The 18,087-nt window shown below is 46.2% G+C and overlaps 1 protein-coding gene across 1 annotated transcript; it reads left to right on the forward strand.

Moving 5' to 3' along the window:
- Positions 1-475: 475 nt before the first annotated feature.
- On the forward strand, positions 476-9,046 carry SFXN2 (sideroflexin 2). Its single transcript, XM_006831300.1, has 11 exons — positions 476-636; positions 790-960; positions 2,032-2,130; positions 2,989-3,064; positions 3,700-3,785; positions 4,829-4,889; positions 5,274-5,340; positions 5,940-5,989; positions 6,305-6,354; positions 7,886-7,933; positions 8,947-9,046. The coding sequence occupies exons 1-11, from the start codon at positions 476-478 to the stop codon at positions 9,044-9,046; spliced, it is 969 nt and encodes a 322-aa protein (XP_006831363.1).
- The last annotated feature ends 9,041 nt before the right edge of the window (positions 9,047-18,087 follow it).

An 18,087-nucleotide genomic window follows, 5' to 3' on the forward strand; every position in this document is an offset into this window, starting at 1 on the left:
CACACACAGGCTGCAGTATTGAAAGTGCATGTTCGTGCCCCCCTTTATCTGTGACCTTTTCTGCCTGCCCTGTGACCCTGTGTTTTCCACTTCCTCCAGATGAACCTGGTCTAGCTTTCAAGAGCCTAGCCCATATTCCCCTTCTTTGGGAAGACCCTGCTACTAACTGTGGCCCCCATTCATGTCTGCTGCCTGTCATCCCCTGCTGCGCTTGTTATAGCTTGCTTTCCCCGTCAGGCTCTGAACTCCCCAAGGACAGGGACTGCTGTCTCTTTTTCCATCGCCCACAGTGTGACCAAGCACAGGGCTGGCCACTGGCAGGCACTGGGAGACACAGGTTGGGGCTTGGAGGCTCAGTCTGCTGACCATTCACTGGGCTCTCCCAGAGAACCAGGTAGTGCCCGGTGAAGGTGCTCAGGGCCTCTGGGTCAATCAGCAGTCTCCCTTTGTCCTTTAAGTCCACAGTGAGAACAGAATGGAGGCTAACTTGTCTGGCTTTAACATCGATGCTCCCCGTTGGGACCAGTGCACTTTCCTGGGACGGGTGAAGCACTTCTTCAATATCACAGACCCCCGCACAGTCCTGGCGCCAGAACGGGAATTGGATTGGGCCAAGATGATGGTGGAGAAGAGCAGGTGAGTGGTTGGGGTGGTGACCTGGATTGATAGACCCTCCAGGGAGGAAAGTAATGAGAGCAGGGTGCCTGGGAGTTGGGGGGCATTAGTAGGGCTGGGCAGAAACTCTGCCTGTAGGCTGGCTCTCCTCATCTGTCTTGTCCTTGGTGGTAGGATGGGGACTGTGCCCCCAGGCACCCAAGTGGAACAGCTGCTATATGCCAAGAAGCTGTATGACTCGGCCTTTCACCCCGACACTGGGGAGAAGATGAACGTCATCGGGCGGATGTCTTTTCAGGTCCCGGGGGGCATGATCCTCACAGGCTTCATGCTCCAGTTCTACAGGTGGGACCTGGGGCAGAGCGGTGGGTAGAGGTGCGGCTGTCTAGACCTGGTAGGCAGGGAGCCATAGTGTGATGATAGCAGTAATAATAGCATCTTTATTGGCATCTCTGGTGGTATAAACAGTAGTTATATGCTTGGCTGTTAACTGAAAGATTGGCAGTTCAAGTCCATTCCGAAGTGCCTTGGAAGAAAAGTCTAATGATCTAGTCCCTGAAAATCAGCCACGGATTTTTGAGACTACTGCGAAGATATGTAGTCACCATGAGTTAAAATGGACTTAGTAACAACTGGTTGCTTCTATTGCTCACTTAGTAGGCAGTGCACGGAATTTTTTACATGAACCAACTCAGATAAACCCTTTCAACCACCCTATAGGTACTATTATCATCCCCATTTTATAGATAAAGAACTACATGAGTTGCTGGAGAAGTTCTTAGTCCAAGTTCAAGGCAGGAGATATTGGTGTCTGGATTTTAACCCCTCTAGAACACTCAATTAATAAGCTATTCTAATTCCCTCTTTTTAAAGTACTTATTCAACAGTCAGTTTCAAGTATTTTTATAATTCAACTTAAAAAAATGAGGAAGCCCCCTTCTGTCAGTTCAGTTGGGCTTGTGTAACTTCAGGCTGTGCGCCTTGTTCCTGTTCCGTGCTCGGAGCCGCTCACTCACTCATTCAGTCAGCCTTCATGGAGCCCAGATTTGTGCTAGGTGTTAGGAATAGAGTCTTGATTCCTTCCCTCAAGGAGCACCCAACTTTGTTGAGGAGGCCAAGAAGTAAACATTTCTCATGCAGCTTGTGAGTGGTAGGTGGAAGGGAGGCTATGGGATCATGGAATCAGGGAACGCAGAAGGACCAGAGGAAGGATGGGAAAGGTTCTAAGGAGGAAGGGATTTCCTAGTAGACTTTGCAAGGTACAGGGGAGGGGGCATTCCAGACAGCTTGGGTAGAAGCTAAAATAGCATAGGAACCATTTGAGGAGGGGCAGGTGATGTGCCTTGGCTGGCATGTACCAACCCTTCCTTCCGTCCACCTTTTCCCCTCTGCCTCTCTTGGTCTCCTGACTGGTAGGACGGTGCCTGCGGTGGTCTTCTGGCAGTGGGTGAACCAGTCCTTCAATGCCTTAGTCAACTACACGAACAGGAACGCAGCTTCCCCTACATCCCTCAGGTAGACCAGTTCCAAATGTCTTCATCCATTCCCTCATTCATTCATGTTACAAATATGTCTTATAATATGTGTTTTATATGCCAGGTGGGGTTACAGGTGCTAGGAGGGGGGTGTCTATGGTTGAGTCAGACAGGTGTGGTCTCTGGTCTCTCGGAGTCTAAGGTCTAAAAAGATGACAAGCACAGTGATCTCAGATTGTGCTTCCTGCCGTTAAGGTAATAAACAGGGTGATGGGTGATGAGATAGAGAACAGCAGGGGGTGGGGGGGCATGGAAATCAGTGTCGATAAGCTGATCAGAGAAGCAGAGAGAACATTTCAGCTGACTTTCAAAGGGTAAGGACTCAGCCATGTAGGAGGTTAGGGAAGATTTTTCCAGATAAAACTAAAACCAAACTCACTGTCCTCAAGTCAATTGCAACTCATAGTAACCCTACCCTGTATAGGATTTCCAAGGCTATACATCTTTATAAGTACAGAAAATCTCGTCTTTCTCTTGTGAAGTGGCTAGTGGGTTTGAACTGCCAACCAGTGCTTCTCCTACAGTGCAACACCAGGGATTGTGGTGGTGGTTGCTGTGTGTTGTCAAGTCAGTTCTGACTCATAGTGACCCTGTATAAGGGTTTCCAAGGAGCAGCTGCTGGCTTTGAACCACCAACCTTGTGGTTATTAGTCTCCATTGCTTATCCTACAGCTGCACACCAGAACTCCAAACTAGGGCTTAGGGTGCAGCAAAGTGCACAGGTTCTGATTGAGGCTGGGACCAATCACACAAGATTTTCGGACCTGAAACTTGTGGTCTTACTCTCAGCCAGCAAGATTTACCTTCTCACTTCGAAAGCATCTCTCTCTTCCACTAGGCAGATGGCCCTTTCCTACTTCACAGCCACAACCACTGCTGTGGCCACTGCTGTGGGCATGAACATGTTGACAAAGGTATGGTCTGAGCTGTTGTGGACAGATGTGGCCACAAGGGGGCAATATAGTCCTAAGGAAACTAGCCGTGTCTGTCTTCAGGCTTTTGTGAATCCCTGTGACCAGAGTCCGGAAAGTGTGAAATACAGTGGGACTGTCCTGGGTTGGTCCTTCTCAGGCCTTTGGGGTTCCCAGACTTGGTATCTGGGTATTTGGTAGTACCCAAGAGTCCTGGTGTGGCACTGGGCTATTGTCAGACTGCAAAGTTGTTTGAACTGCAAGGTTGGTGGTTCAAGCTCACCAGCTGCTCCTTGGAAACCCTATACAGGATCGCTATGGGTCAGAATCGACTCGACGGCACTTAACAACAATAACAATAAAAATTCATTGCCGTCAAGTTGATTTCAACCCACAATGACCCTATAGGAGAGAGTATAACTGCCCCATAGGATTTCTTTCCAAGGCTACAATCTTTATGGAAGCAGACTGCCACATCTGTCTCCTGAAGAGCGGCTGGGGGGTTTGAACCACCAACCTTTTCATCATTTGCACTTAGTCACTGTGCCACCAGAGACGGAATTGTATAGACCTTAACCCCTCACCGTCGTCATCTCCCAGTGAGCCTGACAACTTCCATTCTTCCCTTCCCCCAACAGAGAGCGCCACCCCTGGTTGGCCGTTGGGTGCCCTTTGCCGCAGTGGCAGCAGCTAACTGTGTCAACATCCCAATGATGCGGCAGCAGTGAGTACAGGCATTCCTTTCCTTTCTAAAACCATAAGGTCACCTGAGAAAGGTCAAAGAATCAAGGCAATGGGTGACTTCTTGGGGCTGGGGTGATGTGGGGAGGGCTGCTGGCTGAGCCTCTGAGGGTCCCTGAGATTTTCTCCCACCCACCTGGGAGTGGTGGGTGACTTCAGTTTAGTCTTTGGGTTGAGTGTTGTGGGAGTCACTTCCTGGGTGGGGAAAAATAACTGTTATTGAAGCTGTGAACACTGCCTATTTCCAAAGCCTTAGGGGTGTCTTATGCACTGAAACATAACAGAGTGAGGTATATCCAAGACAGAACAGAACCAAGGAGTTTTGAGAGAAGCCAGAGGAGTACCAATAGATGGTACCTGATCCCTAAGTTTCTCAGCAGGAAAGGTAAAAAGAAAACCTCATTGTGTCTCACCGTTTAACTAGGGAAAATGAAGGCGTTGTTGCTGTTAGCAGCAGCAGCGATCCATTCCTGCAAGCCCATCGTCTTGCGAGTACTAGCAAATGGAAATGTATCTCAGTAGAAGAGCACTACCAGAATTGTCATCCATATGGATTGCTCTTCTCTTCTTCCCTAACTCATTGCCATTTCACAACAAATGTCCTAGCCCCCAACTTGGTCTCCGGTCAAGAAATGGCTTGAAAATAATGATGATAATAAATACTCTGTATCAGGTTCTAGCCTAAGTACTTAGCAATCCCTATGAAGTAGAGGCTATGATTATTCCCATTTTTCAGATGAGGAAAACTGAGGCTTTAGAGGGGTGTGTGTTCAAGGTAACACACACTGCAGTTCCAGGATTCAGCCTAGGAAGTCTGGGCCTAGCACCAGCTCTCTTGGCCACTGCCCTTGATCACCTCTGAGATACTGGTCAGTGGAGTACCGAAGGAAAGCCAGAGGAGCAAGCTCGGGTCACTGGTGGCTTCCTAGAGTTTCAGTGTCCTGGCCTTGGGTTCTTGGTGTGTCATATGACTGGCAGACTTCCAGAACCCCCTTTCCAAGTCCAGCAACATCTGTCTATGTCTAGGGAACTCATCCAGGGCATCTGTGTGAAGGACAGGAACCACAAGGACATTGGTCATTCCCGGGTGAGCAGAGGTCTCTCTTTGAGGTGGGAGGAGGGACTTTGTTCTTATACCCTTCCCCGACTCCTTTGAGGTCAGAGCAGGCCTGGGCTCTAAATAGGATGGACAAGCCACCACCCTGACTCTGTCCTCATTCCCCATAGATTTCCCCACATTTCTGTTTAGAACAGGCCTCCCATGTCGTTTCTCCATCATTTCTGGTCCCAAAGCCAAAGAAGTCTGGCTGGGTGGGAGAGGGTTAGGTGAGGTTACTCCGCCCCCAGTAAGTCCGTGCCTTCTTCTGCACTAGCTCCAACTTGGCCATGATTCATTCACTCAGTCCCTCAGGGTCGCTGCAGCTATGCTGGGTATGGTTATTCCTAACAGCTGACTCTCTTTGACCCTCAGAGAGCGGCGGCCATTGGCATCACTCAGGTGGTTATTTCCCGGATCACCATGGCAGCACCTGGCATGAGTAAGACGGGGCCGTACCCCCAATCCTGGGAGAACGTGATGGAGGCCTGAGTCACCCTCAGCTTTCTGGTGGGAGCGGGGAGCTCAGCCTCTGCAGCCATGCTTTCCAAACGGGTTTCCTTGAGCGCTGAGAGTTACTGGCATTCCCGGCACAGCAGTTAAGCAGAAATTGGGAGACAATGGTGTATCTTACATCGATTTGCCAGGTGTTCCTCCAGCGCCTGCTACACGCTTTAGACACTAGGGAGACAGTAGTAGAGAAAAGAAATCCCCTGCCCTGGTGGAGCTGCCTACGGGGCATGTTAGAAAGGAGGCTACAAGACATGTTTGCAGGAGTCTTCAAAGATATTTTGAGAAAGGATGCTTTAGGCCTGGAGCTGCATGTCCTACTGTGATTAGAGGGTGCAGGTTGAGACATTTGGGAAGCATTGTTCTGCTGGGACTTGGGGAGAGGTTTTGGGTGGTCATACCCATACAATCTTCTCCCAAATGGAAAGTATTCCTGGAGTTTCTAGGGCAGAGAAGGCCACCTGGTCTTTGGCCTGACTTCAGCAGGGCTCTTACTGCCCTCTCTGCAGCTTCTCCCTTGTTCTCTTTTAGTCTTATTACCAGTCCTCATGGAACGGCTGGAGAAACTGCATTTCATGAAGGTGGGTTATCTTCTCTCCTGCCCAGAGGCCCCCAACACCTGTGCCTGGGGATTCCTGACCCTCCCGTCCTTCCCTCTCGCTGCCGCCCCTTCATCTTTCTCAAGTAGAGTCTACAGTAGGCCCCATGGCCGTCTGTTTTAGATTCAGAGTGGGTCTCCTGGTCTTGTCTGCAGAGAACAAGGCAAGCAGGAGTCCCCTTCCCCGCTTGTGTAGGGCTAGGCGTTCCGTGTCTGTGGACTTCTCCCGCTGACTGACTGGTGGGTGGTGGGTGAGTGTGGGACTCACTTTAAGGTACATATCTTTGTGTTTGTGCAGAAAGTCAAGGTTCTGCATGCTCCGTTGCAGGTCATGCTGTGTGGGTGCTTGTGAGTATCCTGTCTGATGGCATGGGTTTGGGGCTGGCTGGGAACCAAGATGCATATCTTGGGGAGCTCATGTTGGAGAACCCGGGCTCTTTTGTCTGACTTTAAACATGGCTGATCTCAGGCCTCTCTGTGGTCTATCTAGAGAGTTCTTGCTCCATTTCTTTGAAGGGGGATAGATTCTATACATACATCAGTGTGGAAAACAGGATGCTGCAGTATCCTCCTATCCTGGGGTCTCACCCCTGACCTTCAGTCTGGAGTGACAAGAATGAGGAGATACAGCTTTGGTAGGACTGTCTGGTGTCTCCACCTCGAGGGGAGGAAGTCACATCAGCATTGTTAGGTGCCTGCCCATTGTCTGGATGTGTCCTAGCATCCTTTCCACTGCAGGACCATGGAGCCAATGACAACAGTAATGACAGTGAGGGTTTGTTGAATGCTTTCTCTGTGCTCCCATAGAGCTAACACTTCACATCTATGACTTCTCGTAATTCTCTCACCCTGGAGGCATCTACACGATCCCAACTCGTGGTGACCCTGTGTATGTTAAAGTAGAACTATGCTCCCTAGATTTTCAAGGGCCTGGTTTTCAGAAGTAGATTACCAGGCCTTTCTTCTGAGGTATCTCTGGGCAGACTTGAACCTCCACCCTTTTGATTAGTAGCCATGGACATTAACCATTTATATCACCCAGGAACTCCATGTGTACTTGTATTATTACTGCTCCCTTTTATGAATGAAGTACTTAAGGAATAAAGTGATACAGAGACTTGCCCAAGTACATACGGTTGGTAATTGCTGGAGGTGAACTTGATCTATAGCAGTCTTAAGATCGTGCCATACTGTCATCTGCTAATTGATTAGTTACTATGGGCTGGGTGTTGTAATTATGTTATGTCATTTAATCCTTGTGGGAACACTTCAAGGTAGACACTGCTGCCTCCCTCTACAGGCCCAGAAGTAGCTTGCTCAAAGTCACACAGCTAGTCTGTTAGAGTCTCAAGCTTCCTAAGACCTCGTTTCTCAAAACATGGTCCTGGAGCAGACCATCAGCATTATCAGAAAACTTAGAAACAGAGGCTCTCCAGCCCTACTGAGTCAGCCTCTGCACTGTAACAAACTCCTCTGGTTATTTGTATGCACAGTGACCTTTGAGAAACAGTGCTTACCAGTGCTGTGCCATCCTTGGTGTCAGAATGGATCCCACGGTAATTGGTTTGGTTTGGTGCAGTGAATAAATGAGCCAGACCTTGGGATCCTTGCCCATCGCACCTGTCCCACACTTCAGGGTATGTTGTGGATGCTAGGACTGACTGCTGGTTGCATCCCTAGCAACTTCCTTCATCTGCTGGGGCCCCTGAGCTGGACTGGAATGAGAACCCTAGGGAGCAGAAGGGCCGGAGGGAGAGGAGCTGTGGAGCCCGCTGGGAGGAATGGGCATCACCCGCTTGCTTTGGGGAGCTCAGGTCTGGGATGTGGGTGGGCCTGTGGTGAAAGGTCCCCTAACGCCTTGGTTTCTCCTTCTTTGCAGTCTCGTCTTCATGGTGCCCGTGGCATGTGGGCTCTTCCCACAGACATGGTATATGCTGTTTGTTTCTCACTTGGTTTCACTGAACACCCTGCCACCACCCCTGACCTGCCTGCTGTACTGAAGGAGGGAAGGAGGAGGCTGGAAGGGCAGCATTTGTCCAAGGACAAGTGCCTATTGGTCTAAACTCAGGGCTTCTGTACCGTGTGCATAGCAACCCAAAACAGACCTTCAAGGGGTGGGAGAAGCCAGGAGGAGGGGTGAGGTTGCCCCCTTTCAGGGGTGCAAGGGCTCCTTGGAGAGAAGGTGAGGGGACAGGAAAAGTTCCCTGTTGGCTGGATTACTAGGTAGGATCTCGTCTTTATCACTAAATAAGAGTCTCTTACTCTGACCAATGATTGCTCAGGGGAAGGCTACTTGAGCCCCCCCTTTTTTTCTTGAATGTCCTGGATGGGGGAGGTAGGGAGCCAGGGGATGATGACAAAGGGAAAGGAAGCATCAGACTGTGGCGTGGGGGAGCTGGCGCCAGGAGACCAGGGGTAGCTTGAATGTATCCAGAGAAAACATCCATCTCCCGCTCCTCAGTACTCTCAGTTCAGTCCTAGCTGCCAAGCTGATTCCAGCTCATAGGCCTGAAAGGACAGAGCAGAGCAGCCCCATAGGATTGCTGAGACTGTGAATCTATACAGAAGCTGGCTGCCACATCATTTCCCATGGAGCTACTGGTGCATTCAAACAGCCAGCCATCTGGTTGGCAGCTGAACTTTTTAACCACCGCACCACCAGCACTCCTTTCTTAGTTCAGTACACGTGTGCTAAGTTTGCCTGTGTATCAAGCATGGTGCCTGTAAGGGCTCATGGGCATGTGGAAAAGTCGGGAGTTTAAACAAAGAACTTTAGCATCAGGGAGAACGAAGTCAGCCTGAGTGTGGTGTACAGAGGCACTAAGAATTCTGTCTGGAAAAGTCAGGTAGGGCTTCTTAGAAGGTGACATTTGGGTTGGGATTTTATTTAGGGGTAATGATCCCAAGTGGCATGTTCATAATCCTCTCCTTTCTTTTCAGCGAATTGCCAGTTTCCTTTCTGGAACCTGAGCTCCAAGACACCATCAGGGCCAAGTATGGAGAACTTGTGCCTTATGTCTACTTCAATAAGGGTCTCTAAAAGCCCTACCACAGCAAGGACCAGTCCCCATCCAAATTCCCCAGCTCCTCCTCAGCTGCCGTGCACACCTGGGTCCTCATGCTTCTAGACCTACAGTGCGTGAAGGCCAGGGTGGATATCCGGTGGTTGGAAAGAGGCTTTATACCTCTAGCCCAGCAGGTACCTTATCAGACCCCAGGGGATAAAAGTGAACGAGGAGAGCAAAGACCAGAGCCTGCTCCCGACCTTCAACCTCCATTTCCTGGAGAACAGAAACTAGGACAAAGTGCTGATGCCTGGGGGAGATACTCAAGCTAACCATTTGGGGGAACTAAGAAGTCTCTGGGATACTATATTCCAGTCAGGATTGAGGAAAGCCCCCTGGAACTAGAGGAACTCCTGCCCTTTCCTCTGTGCCTACTTTTCCTCCTCTCTCAAGCAGTGATGCCTTTTACCCATGGCATTCTAACCTTGCTCAGGAAGACACGGGAGGAAGAAATCTATCACCGTGATGTCTCATCTTCCCGCCTTCCCCACTCTCCTCCCCACTGCCCCATGGTCTGAAAGCTTCTTTGTGTTGTTCAGTTTGAGTTTGTCAGGCACCCGATTATTATTAGAGCTAAAAAAGGCCATAGTGCTGAACAGCAGACCTTACCTGTTGACACTGACTTTGTTCTCTTGCCCTGAAATCATGTCATGTCTGAACCTATTCTTGGAATCTTTATGATTCTAGAAGTTTCCTTCCCCCCACTGCCTTGTATCTGTTTTAAAAGAGCAATCCACTATGAATGAACAGGATGTATGTAGGCATATCTGTACATTTTAATGAATATAATTTCCCAGCTGTCTCCCTTCCTCAGCTCCATTGAGAGCAAAGTAAGACTGGTGTGTGTACTGAGTAGGAAGGGAAGTTTCCTTTGAGTACCTCCAAAAGGAAATCACCCAGGACCAAAGAGCCTTAAAGCACGCACAGGAAAGCCCAACCACTGCCCTGTCCCAGCTTGGCTGCCCTAGGTAATATCTCCAGGTGCTCAGGGAGTGTTATGGCTTACCTGGGGATGAATGTGTATATGAATTTTGTCTGGTAGAATTTGCTGTTTCTATTCAAAGAATATCACTGTGAATTGAATAAATTTCTTTAAGGAGTATAGCGAACTGTCTGCAGTCTAAGTTATTAAAGCTCCTGCCCTTGGCTCCTGGAGGAGGGTACACACTGTATGGGAAACTGGTCTGATGTCTGGAGGCCATTGTTCATTTCCCTAGTTAAGGGCAAAAATCCCCTAGTTTTTGCTGGAAACCCAGAGGCCTCACAGAATGGGAGTTGAGCTATTCTAGAGTAAGGGTTGACAAATTGTGTGTCGAGGGGTCAAATCTGGTCTGTTATCTTTTTTTTGAGGCAATGTTTAAGGACTCAATTGCTAATCAATTAAAGGTTGGCAATTCAAACCCACCCAACAGTTCTGCGGGAAAAAGACTTGGTGATCTGTTCCTATAAAGATTTGTTGTGAAGTGCCTTGGAGTCACCTTGAAAACCTTATAACCTTATATGACAGTCTACTATGTCACATTGGGTCACTAGAAGTTGTAATAGACTTGAGGACACATAACAACAGCAACCTGTTTTTGTACATCTGCATGTTAATGTTTTTCACATCTACAAAGGGTTGTTAAAAGAAAAGAAAGAAGAAAAATATGTCACGTGCAAAGCCTAAAAATGTCCTCAACTGCTGTATTTCTCCATGTCCCCATCTCTGCCTCCATCTCTGGTGTCGGTGTTTCTCTGGATAGAGTCCCACATTCTGCTTGTGCTCTTCTCTCTTGATGGTCCTAGGGCCCTCTGTTTCTGGACTGTAAAATTAATTACTCCCCCCTTTTTGTTATAAAACTTCTACTTTTACAGTTGCAATTAGTCATGATAACAGTTATTCACTATTGAATCATAAGAATCTTTTACCCATCTCCTTTCACCAGACCCATCTAGACAGGATGAAAATTATTCAGTGGGGATTCTACCTTCCTCTGCACACTCTGAAACTAAACTCCTCTTGAAAACTTCTAAGCCAGTCACTTTGTTCCTTTATGTTGTCAGGCGCCATCAAGTCGGAACCGACTCATAGCGACCCCATGCACAGCAGAACGAAACAATGTCCGATCCTGGGCCAACCTCACTACCGCTGCCACACTTGAGTGCATCAATGATGCCACCTGGCTGATCCATCTCGTTGGGGGTCTTCCTCTTTTTCTCTGACCCTCCACCCTACCCAGCATGACATCCTTCTCCAGCGATTGTTTCCTCCGGACAATATGTCCAAAGTAGGAGAGACGAAGTTTAGCCATCCTGGCCTCCAAGGAGCACTCTGGCTGCACTTCCTCCAAAACAGATTTATTGGTTCTTTTGGCAGTCCATGGCACTTTCAGTACTCTCCTCCAACACCACAACTCAAAGGCATCAATTCTTCTACGATCCTCCTTATTCACTGTCCAGCTTTCGCATCCATATGAGGCTATTGAAAACACAATGGCCTGGGTCAGGCGCACCCTAGTCCTCAAGCTGACATCTCTACTCTTCAATACTTTAAAAAGTTCCTGTGCAGCAGTTGTTGTTGTTTGTTCCTTTATAGCCCCCCATTTTAGGTAGCCAGTGTCTAAGGTAACGCAGTGGTTATGAATTGAGCTGCGAATTGCAAGGTCAGCAGTTTGAAACCACTAGCTGTTCTGTGGGAGAAAGATGAGGTTTTCTGCTCCCATAAAGATTTATAGCCTCGGAAACCCTGTACAGGGTCACCATGAGTCTGAACTGACTCCAAGGCACATAACCACCACCACCACCGTCAACTGGGTCATAGGTTTTCAGTGGCTGATGTTTTGGAAGTAGATCATCAGACTTTTCTTCGGAGGCACCTCTGGCTAGACTTGAACTTCTAGCCATTGCTGTTAGCAGCCAGGGACATTAATCATTAACCACCCAGACTCCAGAGGCCAAGGTCCTGGCTGTTAGTGGATTTTTTTTTCTCCATTTTTAAAACATTGACATGTACCTTGTTGTTGTTGTTAAGTACCGTGGAGTCGGTTCTGACTCATAGTGACCCTACACAGGGTTTCCAAGGCTGTAAATCTTTACGGGAGCAGAACGCCTCATCTTTCTCCTGCGGAACCACTGGTAGTTTCAAACAGCCGAACTTGAGGTTAGCAGCCCAATTCGTAACCACTACGCTACCAGAGCTCCTTGGCATATAACTTAAATACCATAAAATTCATCCTTGTAAAGTGTACAATTTCATGGTTTTTAGTACCAGTAATTCCAGAACATTTCATCACTCCAAAGAGAAACTATCCGTTAGCAGTCCGTCTCCATGCCCACCTCTAAGTCGTTCACAAACATGAATCTCTTTTCTGTCTCTGTGGAGCCCTGGTGATGCTGTAGATTAAGCACTGGACTACTGACCAAAAGCTTGGCAGTTCAAACCCACCAGTCATAGTGACTCCATGTATATCAGAACAAAACATTCCCTGTCTTGTGCTTTCCTCACAATAAAAGATAATGTTTGCGTAGGTGTTGTAACCCCTGTGCTAATCCATCTTCTTGAGGGTCTTCCTCTTTTTGGCTTATCCTATTCCAAGCATGATGTCCTCCAGGAATTGGTCCTTCCTGATAATGTGTCCAAAGTAAGCAAGGGTGAAGTCTTGCTATCCTATCTTCCAAGAAGTATTCTGACTGTACTTCAAGACAGATTCATATGTTCTGGCAGCACACGGTGTATTCAATAGTTGCCACCAGCACCAGAATTCAAATATATCAGTTCTTCCATTTTGTTCGTTGTCCAGTTTTTGCATGCATACGAGGTGATTGAAAATATCATGCTTCAGGTCAAGTATACTTTAGTCCTCAAAGTCATGTCTTTGCTTTTGAACACTTTAAACAAGTCTTTTGTGGCCCAATGCAACATGTCATTTCATTTCTTAACTGCTGCTTCCATGGATGTTGATTGTAGATCTAAATAAAGTGAAATCCTTGATAGCTTTGATCTTTTCTTTGTTTCTCTTAATGTTGTTTATTGGTCCAGTTGTGAAGAGTTTTGTTTTCTTATGCTGGTGGTGGGTATGCCATGAATCAGTTCCAACTCATAGTGAGCCTGCATAGGGTTTCCAAGGCTGTAATCTTTACGGGAGCAGAAAGTCTCTTTCTTCCATGGAACGGCTGGTCGTTTCAAACTGTTGTTTTAAGGTTAACAGCCTGACTCATAACTACTATGCTACCAGAGCATTTGTTTTCTCATGTTGAGATGTATGTAATTCATATTGAAGGCTGGAGTCTTTAATCTTCAAGTGCTCTAAGTGTTTCCAATGCTTTGACAGCAATAAAGATTGTGTCATCTGAATGTTGCTGGTGTTGCCTTGTTCTGAATCTTTGCTCAGCATACAGATTGAATAAGTAGGGTGAAAGGATATAATCCTGATACGCATCTTTTCTGATTTTAAACCACAGAGTATCCCCTTGTTCTGTTCAACTGACTGCCTTCTACTTCGCATAATGTTTGTAAGGTTCACTCATGTTGTAGCCTGTGCAATTTGATTTTACCTGGCACCTGAGAAAAATTTGTCTTTGAGCTTGCTGGCTTAGAACAACAGACCTGGCTTCAGCTTCTGCCCACTTCCAAAGACAAATGGGGAAAACATTACAAGAGATAGCCAGAGCTCAGGAGCAATTTTTCAAAGATGTTCTTTCAAAACTTTAAACTCTTCCCTTCTTTTCTTAACTCCTCAAGTCTCCTGGCATTCTTTCTGTCTTCATAGACTTTTCCATTTTTATTTTTTATGTTTTCCTTTAAATTTTTTATTGTGGAAAAAAAAATATATAACATAAAATTGCCATTTCAGCCATTTTTAAGTTTACAGTTGAGTGATATTCACAACGTTGTGCAACCATCACCAAAATTTTTTGTCACTTGAAATAGAAACCCTGTATCCTTTAGGCAATAACTAACTCCCCAACTCCCTTTCCACCCAGTACTTTTTAACCTACTTTCTGTCTCTGTGGTTTATGTAGTCTAGATATTTCACATAATATTCATCCTTTTGTGTCTGGCTTATTTCACTTAGTGTAATGTTTTAAAGATTCATCCATGTGGCAACATGTATCAGAACTTCAATTTTTTTTTTTTTTATGACAATACTTCATTGTATGTATATATGACATTTGCTTACTCATTCTTTGTTGATGGACACTTGGATAGTTTCCATCTGTTGGCTATTGTGAATAATGTTCCAGTGAACATTGGTGAACAAGAATCTGTTTGAATCCGTGTTGTCAATTCTTTTGGGTATATACTTAGGAATTGCTGGATCATATGATGATATTATGTTTACATTTTTGAAGGACTGCCAAACTATTATCTTCAGTGGTTATACCATTTTACATTCCTACTAGCAATGTACCAGTTAATACACATCCATGTTACCACTTGGTATTTTCCATTTGTTTGATTGTAGCTATCCTAATGAATTTGAAGTGGTATCTCATTGTGGTTTGGTTTGAATTTCTCTGACGACTGATGATGTTGAGCATTTTGTTATGTGCTTATTGGCCATCTGTTTATCTGATTTGGAGAAATTGTTAACTTTTTTTTTTTTTAAGTCTGGAGAGCATGTAGTGGCTCCAGTATTCAGAGGCAGTTCCAATAGCTTTCTCTCAAAGTGCATCTCAACTACTTTCTGGTAAAGCTGCTGTGCTTTCTTTGAATTGGCCCCTGTGTGATGTTGAAAGAGGGGGGTTAGAGTGAGTAAAGGAGTCTCTAACATGCTAACCTAAAGGTTGGAGGTTGAAGTCTACCTAGGGGTGCCTTGGAAGAAAGTCCTGGCAATCTACCTCCCCAAACATCAGCCATTGAAAAACCTTATGGTGCACAGTTGTATTCTGACACTGGTTTATTGTTGTTATGTGCCGTTGAATCGGTTCCGACTCATAGTGACTCTGTATAAGGTTTCTGAGAAGTAGCTGGTGAGTTGGAACCGCCAACCTTGTGGTCGAGCGCTTATCCTACAGTGTCACACCAAGATTCTGGAGGTGGTTGTTGGTGTGCCGTGGAGTCGGTTCCAACTCATAGTGATCCTGTACAGGGTTTCTGAAGCTGTAAATCTTTATGGGAACAGAAAGCCTCATCTTTCTCCCACGGAACCACTGGTAGTTTCGAACTGCTGACCTTGAGGTTAGCAGCCCGACGCATAACCACTACGCTACCAGAGTTCCTTGGAGGTTGGTAGGTACAGTGATTAAAATGTGTTGGTGTGGGAAGTTGCTAATTGTCACGTAGGGGTTTGCGCTTTTCCTTCCCAATAGCTCAGCTTGAACTCTCAGGTACAGGCAGAGAGAGAAGTTGTAGCAAAATCCCCTTTTTCTGGCTTGTGCTTACTTATTAATCTATACTGAATGGTTTCATAACCCAGGGGAAGGCCTGCCTATGGGCACAGCTGAGAAGAGGCTGTCCTGAAGAAAGAACTATATCCTGAGTTTCCTGACCCTGAATTGTAACCTGTTGGTTCCCTAACAGGAGTCCTGTGGCATTACAGAATAAGCACTGGACGGACGGCTAATCACAAAGTCGGAGGTTCAACCTACCAGCTGTCTCTTGGAAACCCTATACAGGGTTACTATGAGTTGGAACCGACTTGATGGCACCTAACAACAGCTTCTCTAATAAACTCCATAATTGTGAGTTTGGTTTGTGAGTCTGTGTGACCATTGCAATGAGTTCTTGAACTCAGCAAAGAAGTAGAATATTGTGGGAGGGACATGTCAGAATTGGCAAAAAGGTTGGAGCTTGGAGGCGTGTCTGACCTCTGCTTCATAGGAATCAGTCTTGGGCTGTTCTAATTTCTAGAGGCCAGGACTGAGACCAAATTGTTTGACTCTTGGCTAGTTCTCAGTTGTTACTTCTCTCCTAAACAAAAAAACCCCCACTACTCGGAAACTCTGTACAGGGTCTCTATGAGTCGGAAACGACTCCATGACAAACACCACCACCACCACCACTATGGAGTCAAGGAGCTCTGGTAGCATAGTGGTTACGAATCAGGCTGTGAACCACAAGGTCAGCAGTTGGAAACTACCAGCTGTTCCGCGGGAGAAAGATGAAGCTTTCTGCTCCCGTAAAGATTTACAGCCTCGTAAACCCTGTATAAGGTCGCTATGAGTTGGAACCGACTCCCTGGCACATAGTACCAACAACCATGGAGTCAATTCTGACTCATATTGACCCCATATAGGGTTTCTGTTCCGATACCTCATCTTTCTTTTGCAGAATGACTGGTGGGTTTGAATCGCTGATTCTGTGGTTAGCAGCCCAACTCCTTATCCACAGCATCATTTGATTTGTGGGATGGATGAATTACTAAGAAATTTGACATTACTGAAATATCTGTCATCTTTGCAGTACTGGAGAAAAGCTGTGTCAAGATAGAAATAGAATTATGGACATTCATTATTGTTGTCAAGTGCTGTTGAGAATGACTGGTGAGCTTGAAACACCGACTTTGTGGTTCAAACTGACTTTGCAGCCCAGCGCATTAACCCACACAGCCATACTCAGACTGCAAGGCTATTCACAGGCTAGGGCTAAACTGATTCCTTCACTCTTACCTTTTTCTACTTTGCCACTGGTTAAGCCAAGAACAATTCTCACTGGGCTCAGTTATGGGCGAGACAGGCCAGCCTGTAAAACGTTTCCTCTTGTATTAGAGCTTAGGCTGTTAAGTGCCATTGAGTAGGTTCTGACTCATAGACACCCATAGGGTTTCCAAGGAGTAGCTGGTGAGTTTGAACCGCCCACCTTACAGTTCAAACTGACCTGGTCCAGTGCATTATTCCATAGTGCCACACCAGGAGAGTGTTGTTGTTGTTAAGTGCTGTTGAGTCAATTTTGACCCATAGCAACCCTGTATAGGGTTCAGCTGTGACCTTGAACCACCTTGCAGTTCTCAAACGACTTTGCAGTCTGACGCATTAGCCCACAGTGCCACACCAGGACAGTAGGAGCCCTAATTCCATTTTGAGTCTTGACATACATTCAGACTCCATTTGGGTTTCTTGCTCTCAGGCAGAGCTTGTTTGAAAGTAGATTATAACTCCCCTGACCAGACCAGGAAGGGGCAGTTTTTGCCTTCAGGGAACTTGGCCTGGGTGTACCCTTAATGATTCACAGGGAGTGCACCAGAGCTTCATGGACAGGAGTCATACTTCCATTTCAAGTAGCCAGGTGGTTGAAGAGCCTCAGAACCAGTCCCATATACTAATCTGTAATTGTGTATGAATACTAATCATAGCCCTCTCCCCACTTCTGTACCTCCACCTTTGACAATGAAGAATCGATCTGCCACCAATCATGACTTTGTTATGGTCTATAATTAGCCACATGGCCATGAGTCCTCTCTGTACCCTTATGGCCTCATGCTGATAGGCTTCCTTATCCTGATAATTTTTCTTTGTCCTGTTTAAGGCTTAATGAAGGGGTCTCTATAAAATATGTTTGAATTTGGGATCATTTTTCCTAGAACAGTCTTGTGAAGAAATTGGCTGCTATAATAAGCAGCTGTGTTTTTTGCCATTGGATCTTAATTTGTTTATTTTACAAACATTGAGTTGTTAGTTGCTATTGAATCTATTCTGACTCAATAAACAGATATTTTTTTAAAAAATGAGAAAGACCTGGTATGCCATAGAAAGAGCTATACATTTAGTGGGAGGGGTCAAGCAGGCTGATGTTTTACTCATAGATTAAATACATTTTGTGGCAAATGTTATGTGGACCCAGAAGAAGAAATAGGGTGGAGCCTAGGGTTTTGTAAATGGGAGTATTGATGTGGCACTTGTAAGATAAGCACTGGACTACTAACCACAAGAAGTTTGGGCTGTATATGCTGTCAAGTCTTTTAATAAGGGAAGGTGTGACATTGTTGCTGTGGTGTGTGGTAGGAATTTCAGAGGAGGAATTGGCAACTGGGAATACAGTAGGGAGGACATTGTATTTAATCAGAAGATGAGAAACATGAATTGAAGCAATGGAGGA

The sequence above is a fragment of the Chrysochloris asiatica genome, unplaced genomic scaffold, assembly GCF_000296735.1.
Source record: "Chrysochloris asiatica unplaced genomic scaffold, ChrAsi1.0 scaffold00003, whole genome shotgun sequence".
Taxonomy (NCBI): domain Eukaryota; kingdom Metazoa; phylum Chordata; class Mammalia; order Afrosoricida; family Chrysochloridae; genus Chrysochloris; species Chrysochloris asiatica.